Below are 16252 nucleotides of genomic sequence, written 5' to 3'. Positions count from 1 at the left end.
TCTACAATCACAGTAATGAATTCAAAGAGATTTTATCAAAACTATTCTGCAAAGTTTATTCCTATTAAAAGAGATTATAGAGGTGATATGTAGGACCACAAAATGTATTTCAAGTGACAAAAACACTGAATTTCATGTCTTATGGTGTCTACCCTGACCATTATATATTTAATTTTATGCAAATGAAAAAAGGGCTATGATCGATAGAAATATGCCAGCATACAGGTTGCACCGTCAAGGTAAATGTGGCATCGAACCCACCCGTTTCATTTGTTTAGATGAGGTTTAGACACACATTCACTCTAAAACACATTTAGCAGTTTTGGCTTCCTGTAGTATTTTGTTTTTTAATTTGTACAGTACAGATTAGGTTTATTTATTTTTTTGTTTATTAATGATAGCATTTTATCTATTATCAAAAATGTTGTGATAAATAGTATTAAACAATATCAGCCTTCAAGACAGCATTCTCCAATTTTTTTTTTTAAGACATTAAAAATTCAAATTTCTAAAATTAATAACAACAAATGGAATTGAGTAATAACTTTGTTACAAATGTTATTTTTCTAAATTTTGTAAGAAAAAATTTGATTGTTGTCAGTTTTGTCATGTTAGGATGTTTGAGGTTTTTATTTTAGCTTAAACATTATATCACATATATGTATGTATATAAATATAATACACTATTATATAATATACATATTACAATATATTATACACATTATATAGTGCAAATGAATTGAAAATTGTCAAGTCATGGCACTCTCTGCAGCTCTTTGGGAGTCATGTGAAAAGGCCTTAATGGTAATGTTCTGAACAGGGCAAAAAGAAGCTGCAGTATTGTTCCAGTTGGTGGAATTGTGGGAAATGTTGGCTTGAATGAGGTTGCATTGAGCCCGTGTTGTTTGGCTGTAGCCTCTCTGCGGAGTTCAGCTCAATGGGGTTGGCTCTCTGGATGAGAGCGAGGATGTGTTATGGCATCAGGTCTTTGCATGTGTGTAAAGGTTCTCGAAAGTATGTGAAAGTGTATTTGAGAGGAAGTGAGTAAGAAGACACAGTCCACAGTGCCAAACCTGTGTGTGCGTCAACGTGTGCTGTGATCCTGCAGTGCGCCAGGGGCAAGGTGCTGTTGGAACTGGGCCGACTGAAGGCTGCCTCCTGGATCTCTTCCAGACGCACCTCCCAGGGAAGTCAGGTGTGTAGCCTGTACCCCACACCTCATTGGGCTTCCCTGCCACGTCTTAAAAACTCGAAGTCCAGCATGCTGAGCTCTAACCCTATCAATAGTGCATGTTAGCGGACGGGCAAACCAGCGGTGTACTGCTGTGGGCATCTGTGTGTGTTACTCATCCATATTGCCAGAGAAAGCAAAGGGAGTGTGTGTTTACATGTCCGCATGCACTCACTTGTCACTAACCGAGATGTATGCATGTGCGATGGCATGAGTATGTTGTATATATGCGTAGAATTGCACCTTCAGCTAACTCTTTGTACTTTAGATGAGCCACTTGAGTGCCAACAGCAGCACCCTAACCCCCACGCCCCCTGCTGTGGCCCCGCCCCCCTCTCAAACCCTCAACAACAACAGCCGAGCCATCACTGAGCCCAACAGCAAAAGCACAGGTACTTCTCGCACCACATCAGCACTTACAGTGGGGCAAAAAAGTATTTAGTCAGCCACCGAATGTGCAAGTTCTCCCACTTAAAAAGATGAGAGAGGCCTGTAATTTTCATCATAGGTACACTTCAACTATGAGAGACAAAATGAGAAAAAAAAAAAAAACAGAAAATCATATTGTAGGATTTTTAATGAATTTATTTGCAAATTATGGTGGAAAATAAGTATTTGGTCACATACAAACAAGCAAGATTTCTGGCTCTCAAAGACCTGTAACAACTTCTTTAAGAGGGTCCTCTGTCCTCTACTTGTTACCTGTATTAATGGCACATGTTTGAACTTGTTATCAGTATAAAAGTCACCTGTCCACAACCTCAAACAGTCACACTCCAAACTCCACTATGGCCAAGACCAAAGAGCTGTCAAAGGACACCAGAAACAAAATTGTAGACCTGCACCAGGCTGGGAAGACTGAATCTGCATAGGTAAGCAGCTTGGTGTGAAGAAATCAACTGTAGGAGCAATTATTAGGAAATGGAAGACATACAAGACCACTGATAATCTCCCTCGATCTGGGGCTCCATGCAAGATCTCACCCTGTGGGGTCAAAATGATCACAAGAACGGTGAGCAAAAATCCCAGATGAAACCAAAATAGAACATTTTGGTAAAAACTTAACTCATCGTGTTTGGAGGAGAAAGAATGCTGAGTTGCATCCAAAGAACACCATACCTACTGTGAAGCATGGGGGTGGAAACATCATGCTTTGGGGCTGTTTTTCTGCAAAGGGACCAGGACGACTGATCCATGTAAAGGAAAGAATGAATGGTGCCATGTATAGTGAGATTTTGAGTGGAAACCTCCTTCCATCAGCAAGGGCATTGAAGATGAAACGTGGCTGGGTCTTTCAGAATGACAATGATCCCAAACACACCGCCCAGGCAACGAAGGAGTGGCTTTGTAAGAAGCATTTCAAGGTCCTGGAGTGGCCTAGCCAGTCTCCAGATCTCAACCCCATAGAAAATCTTTGGAGGGAGTTGAAAGACTGTGTTGCCCAGTGACAGCCCAAAAACATCACTGCTCTCTGCATGGAGGAATGGGCCAAAATACCAGCAACAGTGTGTGAAAACCTTGTGAAGACTTACAGAAAACGTTTGACCTCTGTCATTGCCAACAAAGGGTATATAACAAAGTATTGAGAAACGTTTGTTATTGACCAAATACTTATTTTCCACCATAATTTGCAAATAAATTCATTTAAAATCCTACAATGTGATTTTCTGGTTTTTCTTTTCTCATTTTGTCTCTCATAGTTGAAGTGTACCTATGATGAAAATTACAGGCCTCTCTTGTCTTTTTAAGTGGGAGAACTTGCACATTCGGTGGCTGACTAAATACTTTTTTGCCCCACTGTAAGTATCAGGAAAGCGCCATAAAACGGCTATAAATCAGACTTAAAACAACACATTTCTTATCTTCCGACAGCTAGCGGCAGTGTTTAGAAAGTGCAAACAGTGTGCTTATGATTGTTGTTTTGAATGTAAATTATTTATTTAAATTAGAATAAAGTTGTGGTCACATTTGCTGTTGTTCGTCAAATTTTCTTGCCTGAAATCTAGTTGTTTCATTAGGAATTCACACTATTGGGAATTTCGTGTCAGGGTGAAAGATTTCCCCAAGCAGGGCTCAGGTTGGTCACGCGAATTTGCCACGTCATGACCATCAGCAATCAGCCTGATTTGAAAGTGACTTTTTTGTTAGCTGTCCTTAAAGGGATACTCCACCCCAAAATGCACATTTTTGTCATTACTCACTTACCCCCATGTCGTTCCAAACACGTAAAAGCTTAGTTCGTCTTCGGAACACAATTTAAGATATTTTGGATGAAAACCGGGAGGCTTGTGACTGTCCAATAGACTGCCAGGTAAATTGCACTGTCAAGGTCCAGAAAAGTATGAAGAGCGTCGTCAAAATATTCCATCTGCCATCAGTGATTCAACCATAATGTTATGACGTGATGAGAATACTTTTTGTACAAGAACAAAACAAAAATAATGACTTTATTCAACAAAAAGTATTCTTGTTGCTTCATAATGTTATGGTTGAACCACTGATGGCAGATGGAGTATTCTGACGATGTCTTTCTTATTTTTCTGGACCTTGACACTGTAATTTACTTGGCAGTCTATGGGACAGTCACAAGCCTCCCGGTTTTCATCCAAAATATCTTAAATTGTGTTCCGAAGACGAACAATGCTTTTACGTGTTTGGAACGACATGGGGGTAAAGTGATTAATGACAAAAATTTTCATTTTGGGGTGGAGTATCCCTTTAATACATCACAAAGGACAATGAACCTTTTTTGCCCAAGAAATTTAGCAAAAGTTTTGATATTGTGACCACCAGTCAACTTTCAGCAACCACTTTTATTCCCATTGAGGAAGTGGTATCTCAAGGATCGCTCGTTTAAGCCAGTGGTGTACAAATGGCCAGTATAATGCACATAAATATGTAATACAGCTACCAATTGCTGGAACTGGTACTAAGTCGGCAAAGCAAGCATAATTGATGCTGATAAACCCAAAATGACCAAAAGTACTAGTGATCTGGACGATATATAGTTACACATTCACCTCGTTAAACACAGCTGTGTATGCCGCCTTTTACAATCACTTGATTTGTTTTCCTAAATTCTGCCAACTTTAGGTTATATTTCTAATGTTAAATCATGCGGATTCAGGTTCAGGCATACTTAAATATTCCTGTATATTTGAATCATTTTCTGGTTTCAATCTACAGTGGACCATCCATCAGCTACCACAGTTGTGTTCCTCAGTAAAACATTCAGGAACTTATTAGTATTTCCAACGAACAAAATTGGATTTAAACATTTGAAACTCTTAAAGGGTTGTAATTGGAAAGTTGGTGTCTGACTTTTTATCCCTCCAGGGACAGAGCCAGGCGTTCGGACAGTGGAGATCACACGGGTAAGACCATTTACCTCTGAACACCTCAGTAGTTTGACTATAGTGCTCAGTAGTTACAGTTTTATTGCACCCTTTTCTCACTCTCTCAGGGTCCCACCGATGCTTTGGGTGTGAGTATAGCGGGTGGTAAGGGCAGTCCGCTGGGCGACATTCCCATTTTCATCGCCATGATCCAGGCCAACGGTGTGGCTGCCAGGACGCATCGCCTCAAAGTACAGCATCCTTGCCTTTACAGTTCCTTTCTATTGCTCATTTTCCTCTTTCGTCCTGTGTAAATCAGGCAGAGAGTTATTGATTAAGCATCATACAGTGGTTTGGGTGTGAAGGGCACTGCTGGGGATTGGGTTTGTATCAGTGTGAATGAATTTCAAGCAATTTTTCTTTTAATGTACCTCTTTTAGGTAGGTGACAGGATTGTGAGCATCAACTCTCAGTCTCTGGATGGCTTGACTCATGGGGATGTCGTAAATATGCTGAAGAATGCATATGGCACCATTATACTCCAGGTACACATTCAACTCAATAACGCTCTTTGTTCATTAAATTCACCTGCTTTCGGATGTTTACTATTGTCCAGCTATTCAGTGCGTTGTGATTGGCCGAATACCTCAAGTGTGTGACGGAAATGTTACACCCCTTAACATACTGTGATGCCGTGTGTCCCGGCACGACGAGACAAAACAATAAAACCCATTACAAACGAGGCATTTTTAGCATCATGTGGGGACATAATTACTGATTATAATGACTTATACTGTCTTTTTACGCGTTGTGTATCGCACCGCGTAAACATAAAACCATGTCTGCATTTGTGATCGTAGAAACGACAAACAACAAGCTCTAACAGTTACTCTACACTGCGCAAAGTTCATGTTTTAATCATCAGTGGCAAATTCTTTACATATGAAAATGTACTTACAGGCTGTGTGTCAGAAGCACCAGACTGTCCTTGCAAAGTTAGAATTGCCCCACTTTATAGAAACACACAGCGTCTCCACAACATGGTGCTGGCGGCAACAGCGAGAATAAAAGTTATGCCTTCTTTCTTTGCTTGAACATTTGGGCGGCGTTATGCAAATCTTCCCACATCCTGACGTAGAGTGGCATAGAGTACTTTGCTTATTCTTCTTCTGCTAAACATTTTTGGATGAACTAGTTTAACGAAGTGGCAAGGCTGCGAAGCATGCAACCTACAATTCAAATTAGCTACAGCGTTCTCACTCGCTGGCTAGCTAATGAGGGAACTCACTTTAGGTAATGTGATTTGAAGACACTGTACTTGTTAACAGGATCACGCCAGACAGTCTGTGGGATGAACTTGAACTTTAAAGAAGCTGCTGGCGCTGAACAGAGCCTCCGACTCATCTGGTGTGGTGCGTCAAACCCCCCACGTTTATTCCGAATGTTTTTTAGGAGTCGTTTGGTGGGTTTCTTCTTAATCCCAAGAAATTTCACGTAACCCACTGCTAGTTTGATATAGCACTCTAAGTTTGAATGTGGAGTTTGTATATGTTAGCATTTGCTGGTAGATATCAGAAACGAAGGTCACCATATTAAGTATACCATGGTACTTTTTTTTGTAAGTGGTGTATTGTGGTGTTTTTGCATGTAGCTGCGGTTTCAATGATGTGTGTATACACGCTTGTATTGTGTGCTGTTATTGCTATGCAGAGCTGGCTTGTGTGTATGTGTTCTGTACGGTTATCAGTGTGTGTTAGCGGAGTCGGTGTATTGAAGGACAGTGTGCTGTGTATATGTGTGAGCGCGTGTTTGTTTGGACTCATGGTGGTGTGTGTGCGAGTGGTTGGTGCTGTGTCACTGGGCTGTTATCAGCTGTGTGCAGCTGTGCGGCAGTTGCGCGCGGGTTGCCAGATAATCCCAGCCCTTTATGCAAATGTGCCGTTATCTGCGTGGTTCCAGGAGGAATGCACAGGGCTTTTAAACAGGGGAGCCCAGCCTGCAAAGCCCTGATTACAGCAGCTCAGAGAGCAATTATTGTTTAGCTCTCTCTCTCACACACATACTCTCTCTCTCTCTCTCTCTCTCTCTCTCTCTCTCTCTCTCTCTCTCTCTCTCTCGCTTATTCATTCCCTCTTCACTCGTTTGAGAGAGAGCTTACTTTCTCTCTCTCTCTCTCTCTCTCTCTCTCTCTCTCTCTCTCTCTCTCTCTCTCTCTCTCTCTGTTTTTATATCTGTCTCTCTCTCTCTCTCTCTGGCTGCTATATGTTTAATTGGACATATGTAATGCCCTATGCTATTACTCATGTCACAGAAATCAGATAATTTGATATTGTTTTGTCATTCTGGCTGTGATAATGTGCTTTTTTTTTTTTTTGAGAAGTTTAGTTGTTCCACCCTGCTGAAGTATATATCTCTCACCAACTCCCACTTTGTCTCTAGTTTTCTCTCTTTCATTTATTTTCTTTTGCAAACACAGAATCACTATAACTATTGCTCTTTTTTTTTAATTACTAAAAAAAATGACTGCATAGCAATGTGCTATAAAACACCCAGAACCCCATAGCAACCATCTAACAGCATAGCAACATTCTGAAAACCACTTCAACACTTGAACTGCATAGCAACACCTTAGCAGTGTAGTAAATACTGCTTAAAACACAGAAATTGCATTGCATCACATTGCAATGCCTTGGCATCCACTTAGAACACCTTAGTAACAGACTAGTAGCCACAATGTATTTTTTTTATAAGCAACTCCAAACCACCTAGCAACTGCATAGCAACGCCCAGAACACCGACAACGGCATTGCAACAGCCTGGGCATTAAATAAAAAAATTTTAATAAATTGGTTTTATCAGTCATTTATTGGCAATTAATGTTACACCCTAGCAACCACCCACGTTCTTTCTTTTTTTCTTTCTTTTTCTTTTTCTTTTTTTATTCTCTTTTAACACTTTTTTTCTTTGTCTCTTCTTTTTTCAGCCTCTTTCTTTTTTCGCTTTCTCTTTTATTAGTGTACCTCTTTCTTTTATTTATATTTCTTTCTTTTTCACTTTTTTAATCACATTTTTTTTTCTTTTTTTGTTGGCTTCTTTTTTTTCTCACTTTTTCTTTTATCACTCTCTTTTTTTTTATTGGCCTCTTTATTCCTTCCTGTTACTTCTCATTCTTTTTTAACACTCTTCCTTTTCTTTTTTATCCTTTTCTTTATTTCTATTTATTTCTTTTCTTTTTTCAGTCTCTTTCTTTTTATCAGTGTTCCTCTATTTATATTTCTTTTTTCTCACTTTTTTCTTTTTTATCAGTCTCTTTCTTTCTCTTTCTTTCTTTCATTCTTTCTTTCAGTAGGTGTAGGTGAAGATAGCGAGTGTGATGACTTGGAAGTGTTTCACTGTTGTTGTTGTTGTTGTTGACTCATTCATTAATTAGCTTTTGTTTATTGTTGTGTATTTCATTTTTAATTGCCTTGCCGTTAATTAAATATGCAAATTAATATGCCACTGCCCTCATAGCCAGCCCTGAGTTTAGTGGAAGAGAAAAGTTTAAATGAAACATGACAAAAAAAGGCATTTTTGATTCTGGTGAGGGAGACAGAGGTTTGATGAACAGCGGCTGAGCGATTGGTCGCCAAAGTCACCGAGAAGAACATTAAAGGATTGTTAAGATGCATTTCAGTACCAAACACACACACACACACAACATAGAGAGCAGTTTCCTGTTATCTACAGGCAGACAGTTATTTGTGAAAACACACACACGTCTAAATGGAAGAAAACACACTTTCAAGACTGAGTCATTTATTTCTGTTTGACACTGTTCGTCTGTGATTGACAGGTAGTTGCCGACACCAACATCAGTGCCATAGCCAATCAGGTGGAGAGTCTGTCCAGTAGCTCCACCCCAAGCACCAATCCAGAGGTCCGGCCGGTGGAACCAGAGTGAGTGACATCACCGTGGCAACAAGACTGTTTGAGTGTCCTGTTTGACCTTAAACATTCCGTTACAGGAGTCTCAGGAGATCATGTGTGATTTTGTTGTGTGTGATATTGACAGGACGCCCAAGCCACAGACCATCACTCTGGAGAAGGGCTCAGAGGGGCTGGGCTTCAGCATCGTGGGCGGCTTTGGGAGTCCACATGGAGATCTCCCTATCTACGTCAAAACCGTGTTCAGCAAGGTAATTCCTGTAGGATCATATTTGCAGATTAAATTAAACTAAACACACTTGGGCTGCATTTACACTGGCACAACAAAATCAGATTTTTGCTCACATTTGACACAGATCGGGATTTGTTGCACACGTGTAAACACAAAAATCCACACAAGATCGGATTTTTTTCGCCACTTCCAAATGTGCTTTTAAATCAGATACATATCTTATATCTGGACATCCGACCTACGTCTAAACACACATATATGATTTCCTGCAGAACTCCCAATGCGAGGGCGACACATTTGCACATAAAGATTGTGTTTTAATGCCGGTGTGCTGTATGTGCTCGCATTTTAATGATATGCAAACTTTTTATAGGTAAGAAATTTTACATCCAGGAGCTGGTGTTCAACCCCTGCCCCGTGAAGTTCATAAATACAACAGTTTTGAATATATACGTACAATTTATTCATTTTTATAATGTTTATTGTAGCAATGAATATTGTGGAATATTGTAATTTATAATATTTTATATTGATTAAACAGTTACTCTCTCTATAGATAGATAGATAGATCGATTGATAGATAGTAGCAGTGTTGTAATTGTTAACTAAATGTATTAAAAAACATTTTTGTCAATTGAAAAAACTAAAATTAAACAAAAGAAATATTCGATTAAAAAAATTAACAACAAATGAAAATGAGATGTCAACTAACTGAAATAAAGTTTGAGTTAAAGTACTAAATTTGCTAAAAATTAGGTAAAATGAATAAATATGAATACTAAAAATCTAATAAAAACTAAAAATAATAAAAGCACATAACAAAATTACTAAAACTTAAATTAAAATGAAAACCTATAAAAAAAATATAAAGGCTGTTTTAAAAACAATATTAAATAAAATAACCGTAAATAGCACAAAAATAACACTGATATGTTGTAACACTTTAAGCTATATAAATTAATATTACCTTTTTATAACAGGCTGTTAAAATCAAAACATTTCAGACACTTACTTATTTTTGCTTAAATGATCAGAACCCTGCATATAACATCTGTACAATATGAAAAGGTGGATGTGTAAAACAGAAAAGAAATGTATATTCCTACAGCATGTTGCTATGTGCAGACTGTACGGCTCTGTTCATGCCCTGGCCACCAGCAGGCAGCATAGAGCTCTGTTTCACAGGAACATAACCAGCAATAACTCCTGTCAAACACTTCATATTCACCTAGAAACAACACATGATTCGTGTTTATGTGATATGATTCTTCTGATGACTCTTCCAGCCCCACTGGCAGTCCATGAATGTCCTTCACGGACATATTGATCAAAGAAAAGTAATATTTAAATATTAATCATATTTATATGTAATAATTCAGAATATTTAATATTATGTATATAAATATAATTTAAATACTATATAAGGATATTTCTCAAATGTGTTACATTTAATTATCTGCATAAAGGTCACATTTAATTCTGTGAGTTAATAAATAATATTGTCCTCTCCTTACCTACAGGGGGCAGCGGCGGTGGACGGGCGTCTGAAACGTGGTGACCAGCTGCTATCGGTCAATGGAGAGAGTCTGGAGGGCGTCACACACGAGCAGGCCGTGGCCATACTGAAGAAGCAGCGGGGAAGCGTCACGCTGTCCGTCCTCTCCTAACAAACACACTAAGGACTACATCCACTGTAAAACACACATTGCATTCACACGTCTTATTAAGAGACTCTTTGCATCAGCAGCGGCCATTATTCGGCCACCTTACTTCCTGATATGGAGATCGTTTGCACTCGATCGCTTAAACTCCGCCCTGTTAACTGTTTGTGCACCTGGTATCAATCCGAAAAATACTCATAAAGGGAAATTACTGTATCGTCTTTGTCTTAGTCACAGACATGTAGCCTCTCCACTTGTGACGGTGAGCAGGTGAATTATGGGGCAATATTAGAAAAGGTTATTTTGATGAAATGAGTGCTGGTAACTCAAGACCAGGAGGAAAAATTAAAGTGCAACACACACTAACACATGCAGTTCGTTTGTAATGATCTTTTCAGTCCACATACAATAACTTCTAATGTGCTTGTCTTAATCTTTTGATTTCAAACAATATGTTCATGACCTACTGACAAACCCACGCTATTTACAAGAAATCAGATGAATTGTATGTAGTAGATGAATTCATGGATGAGCATTAATAAGGGATGACAGATGTGCCTTGGAATGGGCAGATCAGATCGTATTGGGATGTTTTGTTTAGCTAGTATTAGATTTAATGATCATTTCAATCAGGTTCTTTACATTGCAGGGTAGCTTTGTGAATATTTCAAGAAATAGTTCATCAGAAGATGAAAAAAAAAACATCTCTGATGTTGCTCCAAACTTGTATTACTCTTTCTTCTGTGGAGCTTAAAATTAGATATTTAGCTAAATGTTCACGCTGCTCTTTTCCATACAATGAAAGTGGATGGGGACTGGAGTTTCTGTGATTCAGAAATGCCAACAATAACCATAAAATATCACAATTTTGTACAAATTTGGTGTGACGGATGAACTGAAATTTCTGTCTATTTTCACTTGCAATCTTCCCTGTAAGTAAAATTTCAGACAATTCTACACACAAAGGTATTAATGTTAGTAATTTTTCATGTCAAATTTTATGTGGAACATAGAACTGGATGTTTTGTTGCATATTAACACTACTCTTTTCCATAAAATAAAAATGAGACTGGCATTTTATAAATTCAGAAATGACATCATGACAATAAAAGTATTACAAGTTGTTCATATGAATTGTGTGTGATAAGTTTTGCACGAGGAATGATTTTAAGTGTTTCTCACTTAAAATCTTCCCTGAAATAAACATTTCAGAAGAAATGTCATACAAAGCTATTATTGTAAGTCGTTCTCACTTAAAATCTTTCTCTTAAAAAGTCCCAGTCCCCATTCACTTTCTTTGTATGCAAAAGAGCAGCCTTAGAATTCACAAAATATCTCCTTTTAGATTCCACAGAAGAAAATAAGTCCTATAAGTTTTGAATTACATAAATGATGACAATTTTAATTTTGGGGAGAACTGTTCAACTCTATTATGTTTCTATGTTGTACTGAGATTCACAGAAATGCATAATTTTTTTTTTTTTTACATTTTTGTAATTCCATTTGTAATTAATTTGCACATGTCTATCATTTCATTGTGAATGTGTAATTTATTTCCTTTTTTAGGGTGTTTTTGCATCGCTGTTGTCTTTTAGAAAATGTCTCGCACATCCTAGTTTGAGACTGTGTGTGTCACAATATGAGGATATCCTGTGTCAGTCTCTCTCCTAGAGGAAGTGCAGCAGGCTCTTCAGAGACTATCAGGGCTCTCCAGGCTGTAGACAGCACGTGGAAGCCTCGTCCAGACCGTCTCTTACACTAGGATTTCGTAAGCACATCCTCATATGATGCCTCATGAATTTTTGTGCCATGTGGACAGTGTGTTCTGAACTGTCCAGCACTATGTCCCTTTAAAAAGATTGCCTGTATCTCTTATGCCTGTCTTCCCCTTTCTCCTCAAAAAAATGCAACGCTCCAATCTGCTACCTTTAGCTAGATCTTTACATTTGGGCTGTAAACCACGAAAACGCTCTTGAATCATGTCGAATCTTCAAATCGCCCTCAGATGACTCGAGTAGTGACACCTTTTTATCTGCCATTTTTCTGTCAGTGTAATGTTTTTAAAGTCACAAGAAACCATTTAGTTAAATTCATACATTAGATACAGATCTAAACCTGAAATAAAGCTGATTTATTAACATTTGCAAAACAAACAAGTGGTCATTATGGTCTTTGACTTTATTTTGGACAAGTAGAATTTATCTAAAGTGTCAAAATAAAGTTATTTTCATTTTAAGCGTCTTTTGACTTTTTATGATTTTATTTTAAGCTTTATTTTAATGTTTTAATGCACAAGAAACATTCACAACACCTATTTCTACATGCACTACCATTTAAATGATTAGTGACCGTAAGATATTTTTTTAAAGAAAATAATTTTGTTCAGCAAGGATGCATTACATTTAATCGAAAGTTTAAGACATGATGTTACAAAGGATTCATATTTTAAATAAATGCTGTTCTTTGGAACTTTATTCATCAGAAATATTTCCAAATAAAATAAAAAATTAAGCGGCACAGCTGTTTTCAACATTAAAAATAAATGTTTCTTGGTCTACAAATCAGAAAGATCATGTGACAGTGAAGATAGTGAGTAATGGCTGCTGAAAATTTAGCTTTAAATCAAAGGGTGGGGGGGGGAATACATTTAAAATATATATTCAGATAGAAAACAGTTATTTTAAGTTATAATAATATTTCACAATATTATTGTTTTCATTATTTTTGATCAGATAAATGCAGCCTATGTGAGCATAAAAGTCTCAAAAACATTAAAAATCCTAGGATCCAAGACTTTTCAATGGTAGAGGATATTATTTATGAATATTATTTAAAGAGGTTTGCACCACAAAGATCAGAGAGATACTGAATGTCTGATATTACAGTAACATGTTCAACAAATGTTCTTTAGAATTAACTACAGTTAATGTAGTCGATTACTAAAACCTGCAAAAATCACTGCTAACCTTTGGTACAAGATGAGCTGTGTCAGCTATTAAAATGATAACTTATTTACAACAAAAAGTAAGGTTAACATGGGGTGCTGACTCGGCTGATTGTGGACGTTTCCTTGAGATTACATCTTGGTCACTTTTTCATCTGTTTGGTGAACTATCGCGTTCTCATATGCTTTAGGGTCTTCACTGCTCCTGAAAAACAGATGAATACATGCATTTTAAAGGGAATATTCACTCTTTCCCATTCATTTTAATCATTCACCTTTTAACTGTAACCTTTTATTCTGAGAATAATTTCAAAAACATCATGTCAAATTTAGCACAAAGCATCAGATGAGGCGTTTTATTCTGACTGAACATGATTTCAGGCCATGTCAATATTTCTCATGCAGTTTCATTAAAGATAGTGTATCTTTTTATAGGCTTGGGTCACTTTAGGTTTTATAACGGCTGTGTTATTGAGGTATTATTACCTGACTGCGTCCAGACTGGTTTCACATGTTGATCCATTAGTCATGGCGTATTCGGTGGGCACTGCTTCTGGTTCGCTTTAGTCAACAAAGACGGATTCAAATGTTTACACAGACCAGATTTTGGACAGTAGTAGCTAATTAAAATAAGTGTATTACATAAACTACAAAGACAGATAAACATGCTTTGTGAGACTTTATAACCTTCATTCAGACATGTAGGCTATTACTGATGAGAAAATTAAGGAATGTGCATTACCTAGGCTATATAAACAGTATTTCACTAACAAATAAAAATGAAAATTCTGGTATATTAGCTATAGCACAAAAAAAAAAGATATTTTGGAAGATTTTTTTTGGACTTTAAGTTCTTTAACATTATTTTGTGAAGGAAAGTCATACATGTTTGGAACGACAAAAGAGGGTGAGACTTCTAAATCTTCTAAACTCTGTCTCTTCAATGTTAAAATTGCTAGTGGTTTTAGTATGGTGTTGAAATTGAAGCAGATAATTACCTTGGGGTTTCACACCAGGCTTTGTTCACAAGGAAGACGATGAAGACAAGAAAAAGGAAAACAGCAACGGCGATGATTCCCGTGAGCCAGTTTGGCAGAGCTTGCTCAGCTTTCTCTGAAAGAGACACGTGCTATAAATACAAAAACTGTACATTAAAATACCTAATACTATTGCATTCGAACGCTGGATCTCACTATGATATGCTTAGCGATGCTATTCTCCAAATTTCTAGATTTTCCTCCACAAACAAAATATCTGTGAAGGCTTCACCTGCTTGAGCCGCAACTAGTCCCAGAGTGAGGACAAGCCAGTGAAGCACTGTGACTGATTTCCCCATTTTTATTCCTCTTCAGGTGCGCAATAATTTGTTGAAATGTGCACTATATACTGCTCAGATAAAGACCTGTATCCTGTCTCTAACCAGGAAACCGTTATCTGAATTTCCATGGAAGAAAAGGACAACACCCAGTGGTCTGTACAAGTCGTGTCAATCATTAACCGCCTCATGATATTTAGCTATCGCAAAGGAACAACAGAGATGGGACTGATCTGATTCAGCTGTTATCCCAGTGATCTCTGATATCAGCTATAAATATGCATTGCTCTCAGAAAAACTGTTTTGCTCTTAAAACGACGGTGGAGTTGTTAATCTAGTGGAGGATGTCCTATCTCCGTACAGGTTTAAGAAGACGCGAGTCTTTAGATTTCGGCGATAAAGGAATTTGTCTGGTTAGCATTGCATGGTTTAAAATTAGGAATAGATCACTGAAGGGCTGCTTGACACATTAAACCCAACATTAGTAGCACTTGCTGCTGTGGAAGTTACAGTTTAGCCAGAGAAAAACAAGCGAGCGGTCTATAATTGACCCTGATTCGTGTTTGAGTTCAAGTTCAAACAAACCCATCATTCATCAGCTTGAAGTTGTTGTGGGTTAACGAAGCGAATCTTTAAAGGAATAGGCTAGTTTACACAAAAATGAACATTTGGTGAACATTGACACCCTCAGCACATCCGAGATGTAGCCTAGATACTTCATTGGAACAGATTTGGAGAAATTTAGCTTTGCATCTCTTGTTCACCAGTGGATCCTCTGTAGTGAATGGGTGCCGTCAGAATGAGAGTCCAAACAGCTGTTAAAAACATCACAATAATCCACACCACTCCAGTCCATCATTTAATATCTAGTGAAGTAAAAAGTTGCGTGTTTAAGATATAACTCCATCAATGCATTAATTTCATGCCATAAACACAACTGTTGCTTATGGCCAAAATAACAGTCCATAATCCATAACAACGCTTTCTCCAGTGAGAAGGTCCATCCCCTGTTGTCCTCTCACATCAAAATCCACCAACATATTTGTTTAGAACAGTTTGGACTGTTTTCACATGTAAACAGCGCTTGATCTATGTAGCTATATTTCTCTCCTGGTTCAGATGATACTGAGTTAAAATGTCTTATTGGTGGATTTGTTTCTTAAAAACGTGCAGCATTTCAATTCACAAGACATTAATTGATGGACTGGAGTGGTGTGGATTACTGTGATGTTTTTATCAGCTGTTTGGACTCTCATTCTGACGGCACCCATTCACTGCAGAGGATCCACTGTAGTGAGCAAGTGATGTAATGCTAAGAACAGATTGGATGGCCTGACGGTTGGTGTATTTTCAGCAAATGTTAATTTTTGGTTAAAGCACTCTTTTAACAGCTCGCTTAACTAACCTACAACAACTTAAAGTTGATGAATGACGAGTTTGTTTGAACTTGAGGGCATTGCTTTCCGTATTTGTCCTCTCTTATTAAACCACAAGAGATGAGTGCACATGAGAGAGCGCTCTTGAAGAGTGACAGAGCAAATGATTAACAGACCAAAACAGAGAAAAAGAGGCGGAGTTGGACAAAGACCACGATCCGCCCCTCTGGA

The 16252-nt window shown here is 37.9% G+C and overlaps 2 protein-coding genes across 9 annotated transcripts in view; one reads left to right on the top strand and one right to left on the bottom strand.

Moving 5' to 3' along the window:
• Positions 1-12622, top strand: part of LOC109047523 (inaD-like protein) — a 100346-nt gene extending 87724 nt beyond the window's left edge. For 7 of the 8 annotated variants that reach the window (XM_042711777.1, XM_042711782.1, XM_042711781.1 and 4 more), the window contains 8 exons: positions 1109-1195; positions 1500-1623; positions 4568-4605; positions 4695-4817; positions 5007-5111; positions 8402-8505; positions 8621-8744; positions 10246-12622. In XM_042711777.1, coding sequence (XP_042567711.1) covers positions 1109-1195; positions 1500-1623; positions 4568-4605; positions 4695-4817; positions 5007-5111; positions 8402-8505; positions 8621-8744; positions 10246-10392 — 852 coding nt within the window. In that variant the 3' untranslated portion in view covers positions 10393-12622. The remainder of the gene's footprint in view (positions 1-1108; positions 1196-1499; positions 1624-4567; positions 4606-4694; positions 4818-5006; positions 5112-8401; positions 8506-8620; positions 8745-10245) is intronic. The other variant, XM_042711783.1, reaches the window with a different exon arrangement.
• Positions 12503-15147, bottom strand: LOC109046577 (PDZK1-interacting protein 1). Its single transcript, XM_019064337.2, has 4 exons — positions 14600-15147; positions 14329-14443; positions 13817-13891; positions 12503-13535 (listed from the first exon to the last, which is right to left on the bottom strand). Exons 1-4 carry the CDS (start codon positions 14664-14666, stop codon positions 13463-13465), a joined length of 330 nt encoding a protein of 109 aa, XP_018919882.1. The 5' UTR covers positions 14667-15147; the 3' UTR covers positions 12503-13462.
• Between the last annotated feature and the right edge of the window lie 1105 nt (positions 15148-16252).

This window comes from Cyprinus carpio, chromosome A22, assembly GCF_018340385.1.
Source record: "Cyprinus carpio isolate SPL01 chromosome A22, ASM1834038v1, whole genome shotgun sequence".
Taxonomy (NCBI): Eukaryota; Metazoa; Chordata; class Actinopteri; order Cypriniformes; family Cyprinidae; genus Cyprinus; species Cyprinus carpio.
The sequence above is the reverse complement of the archived record's forward strand: the minus strand, read 5'-3'. Positions and strand labels throughout refer to the sequence as shown.

What these genes read in the sequence shown, in the direction of transcription:
- LOC109046577 (XM_019064337.2), bottom strand. Translation starts at nt 14,666, where the DNA reads ATGGGGAAATCAGTCACAGTGCTTCACTGGCTTGTCCTCACTCTGGGA. An exon ending in ACTAGTTGCGGCTCAAGCAG is followed by an intron (nt 14,444 to 14,599) that starts GTGAAGCCTTCA and finishes TGTCTCTTTCAG; the next exon opens with AGAAAGCTGAGCAAGCTCTG. An exon ending in GCCTGGTGTGAAACCCCAAG is followed by an intron (nt 13,892 to 14,328) that starts GTAATTATCTGC and finishes TGTTGACTAAAG; the next exon opens with CGAACCAGAAGCAGTGCCCA.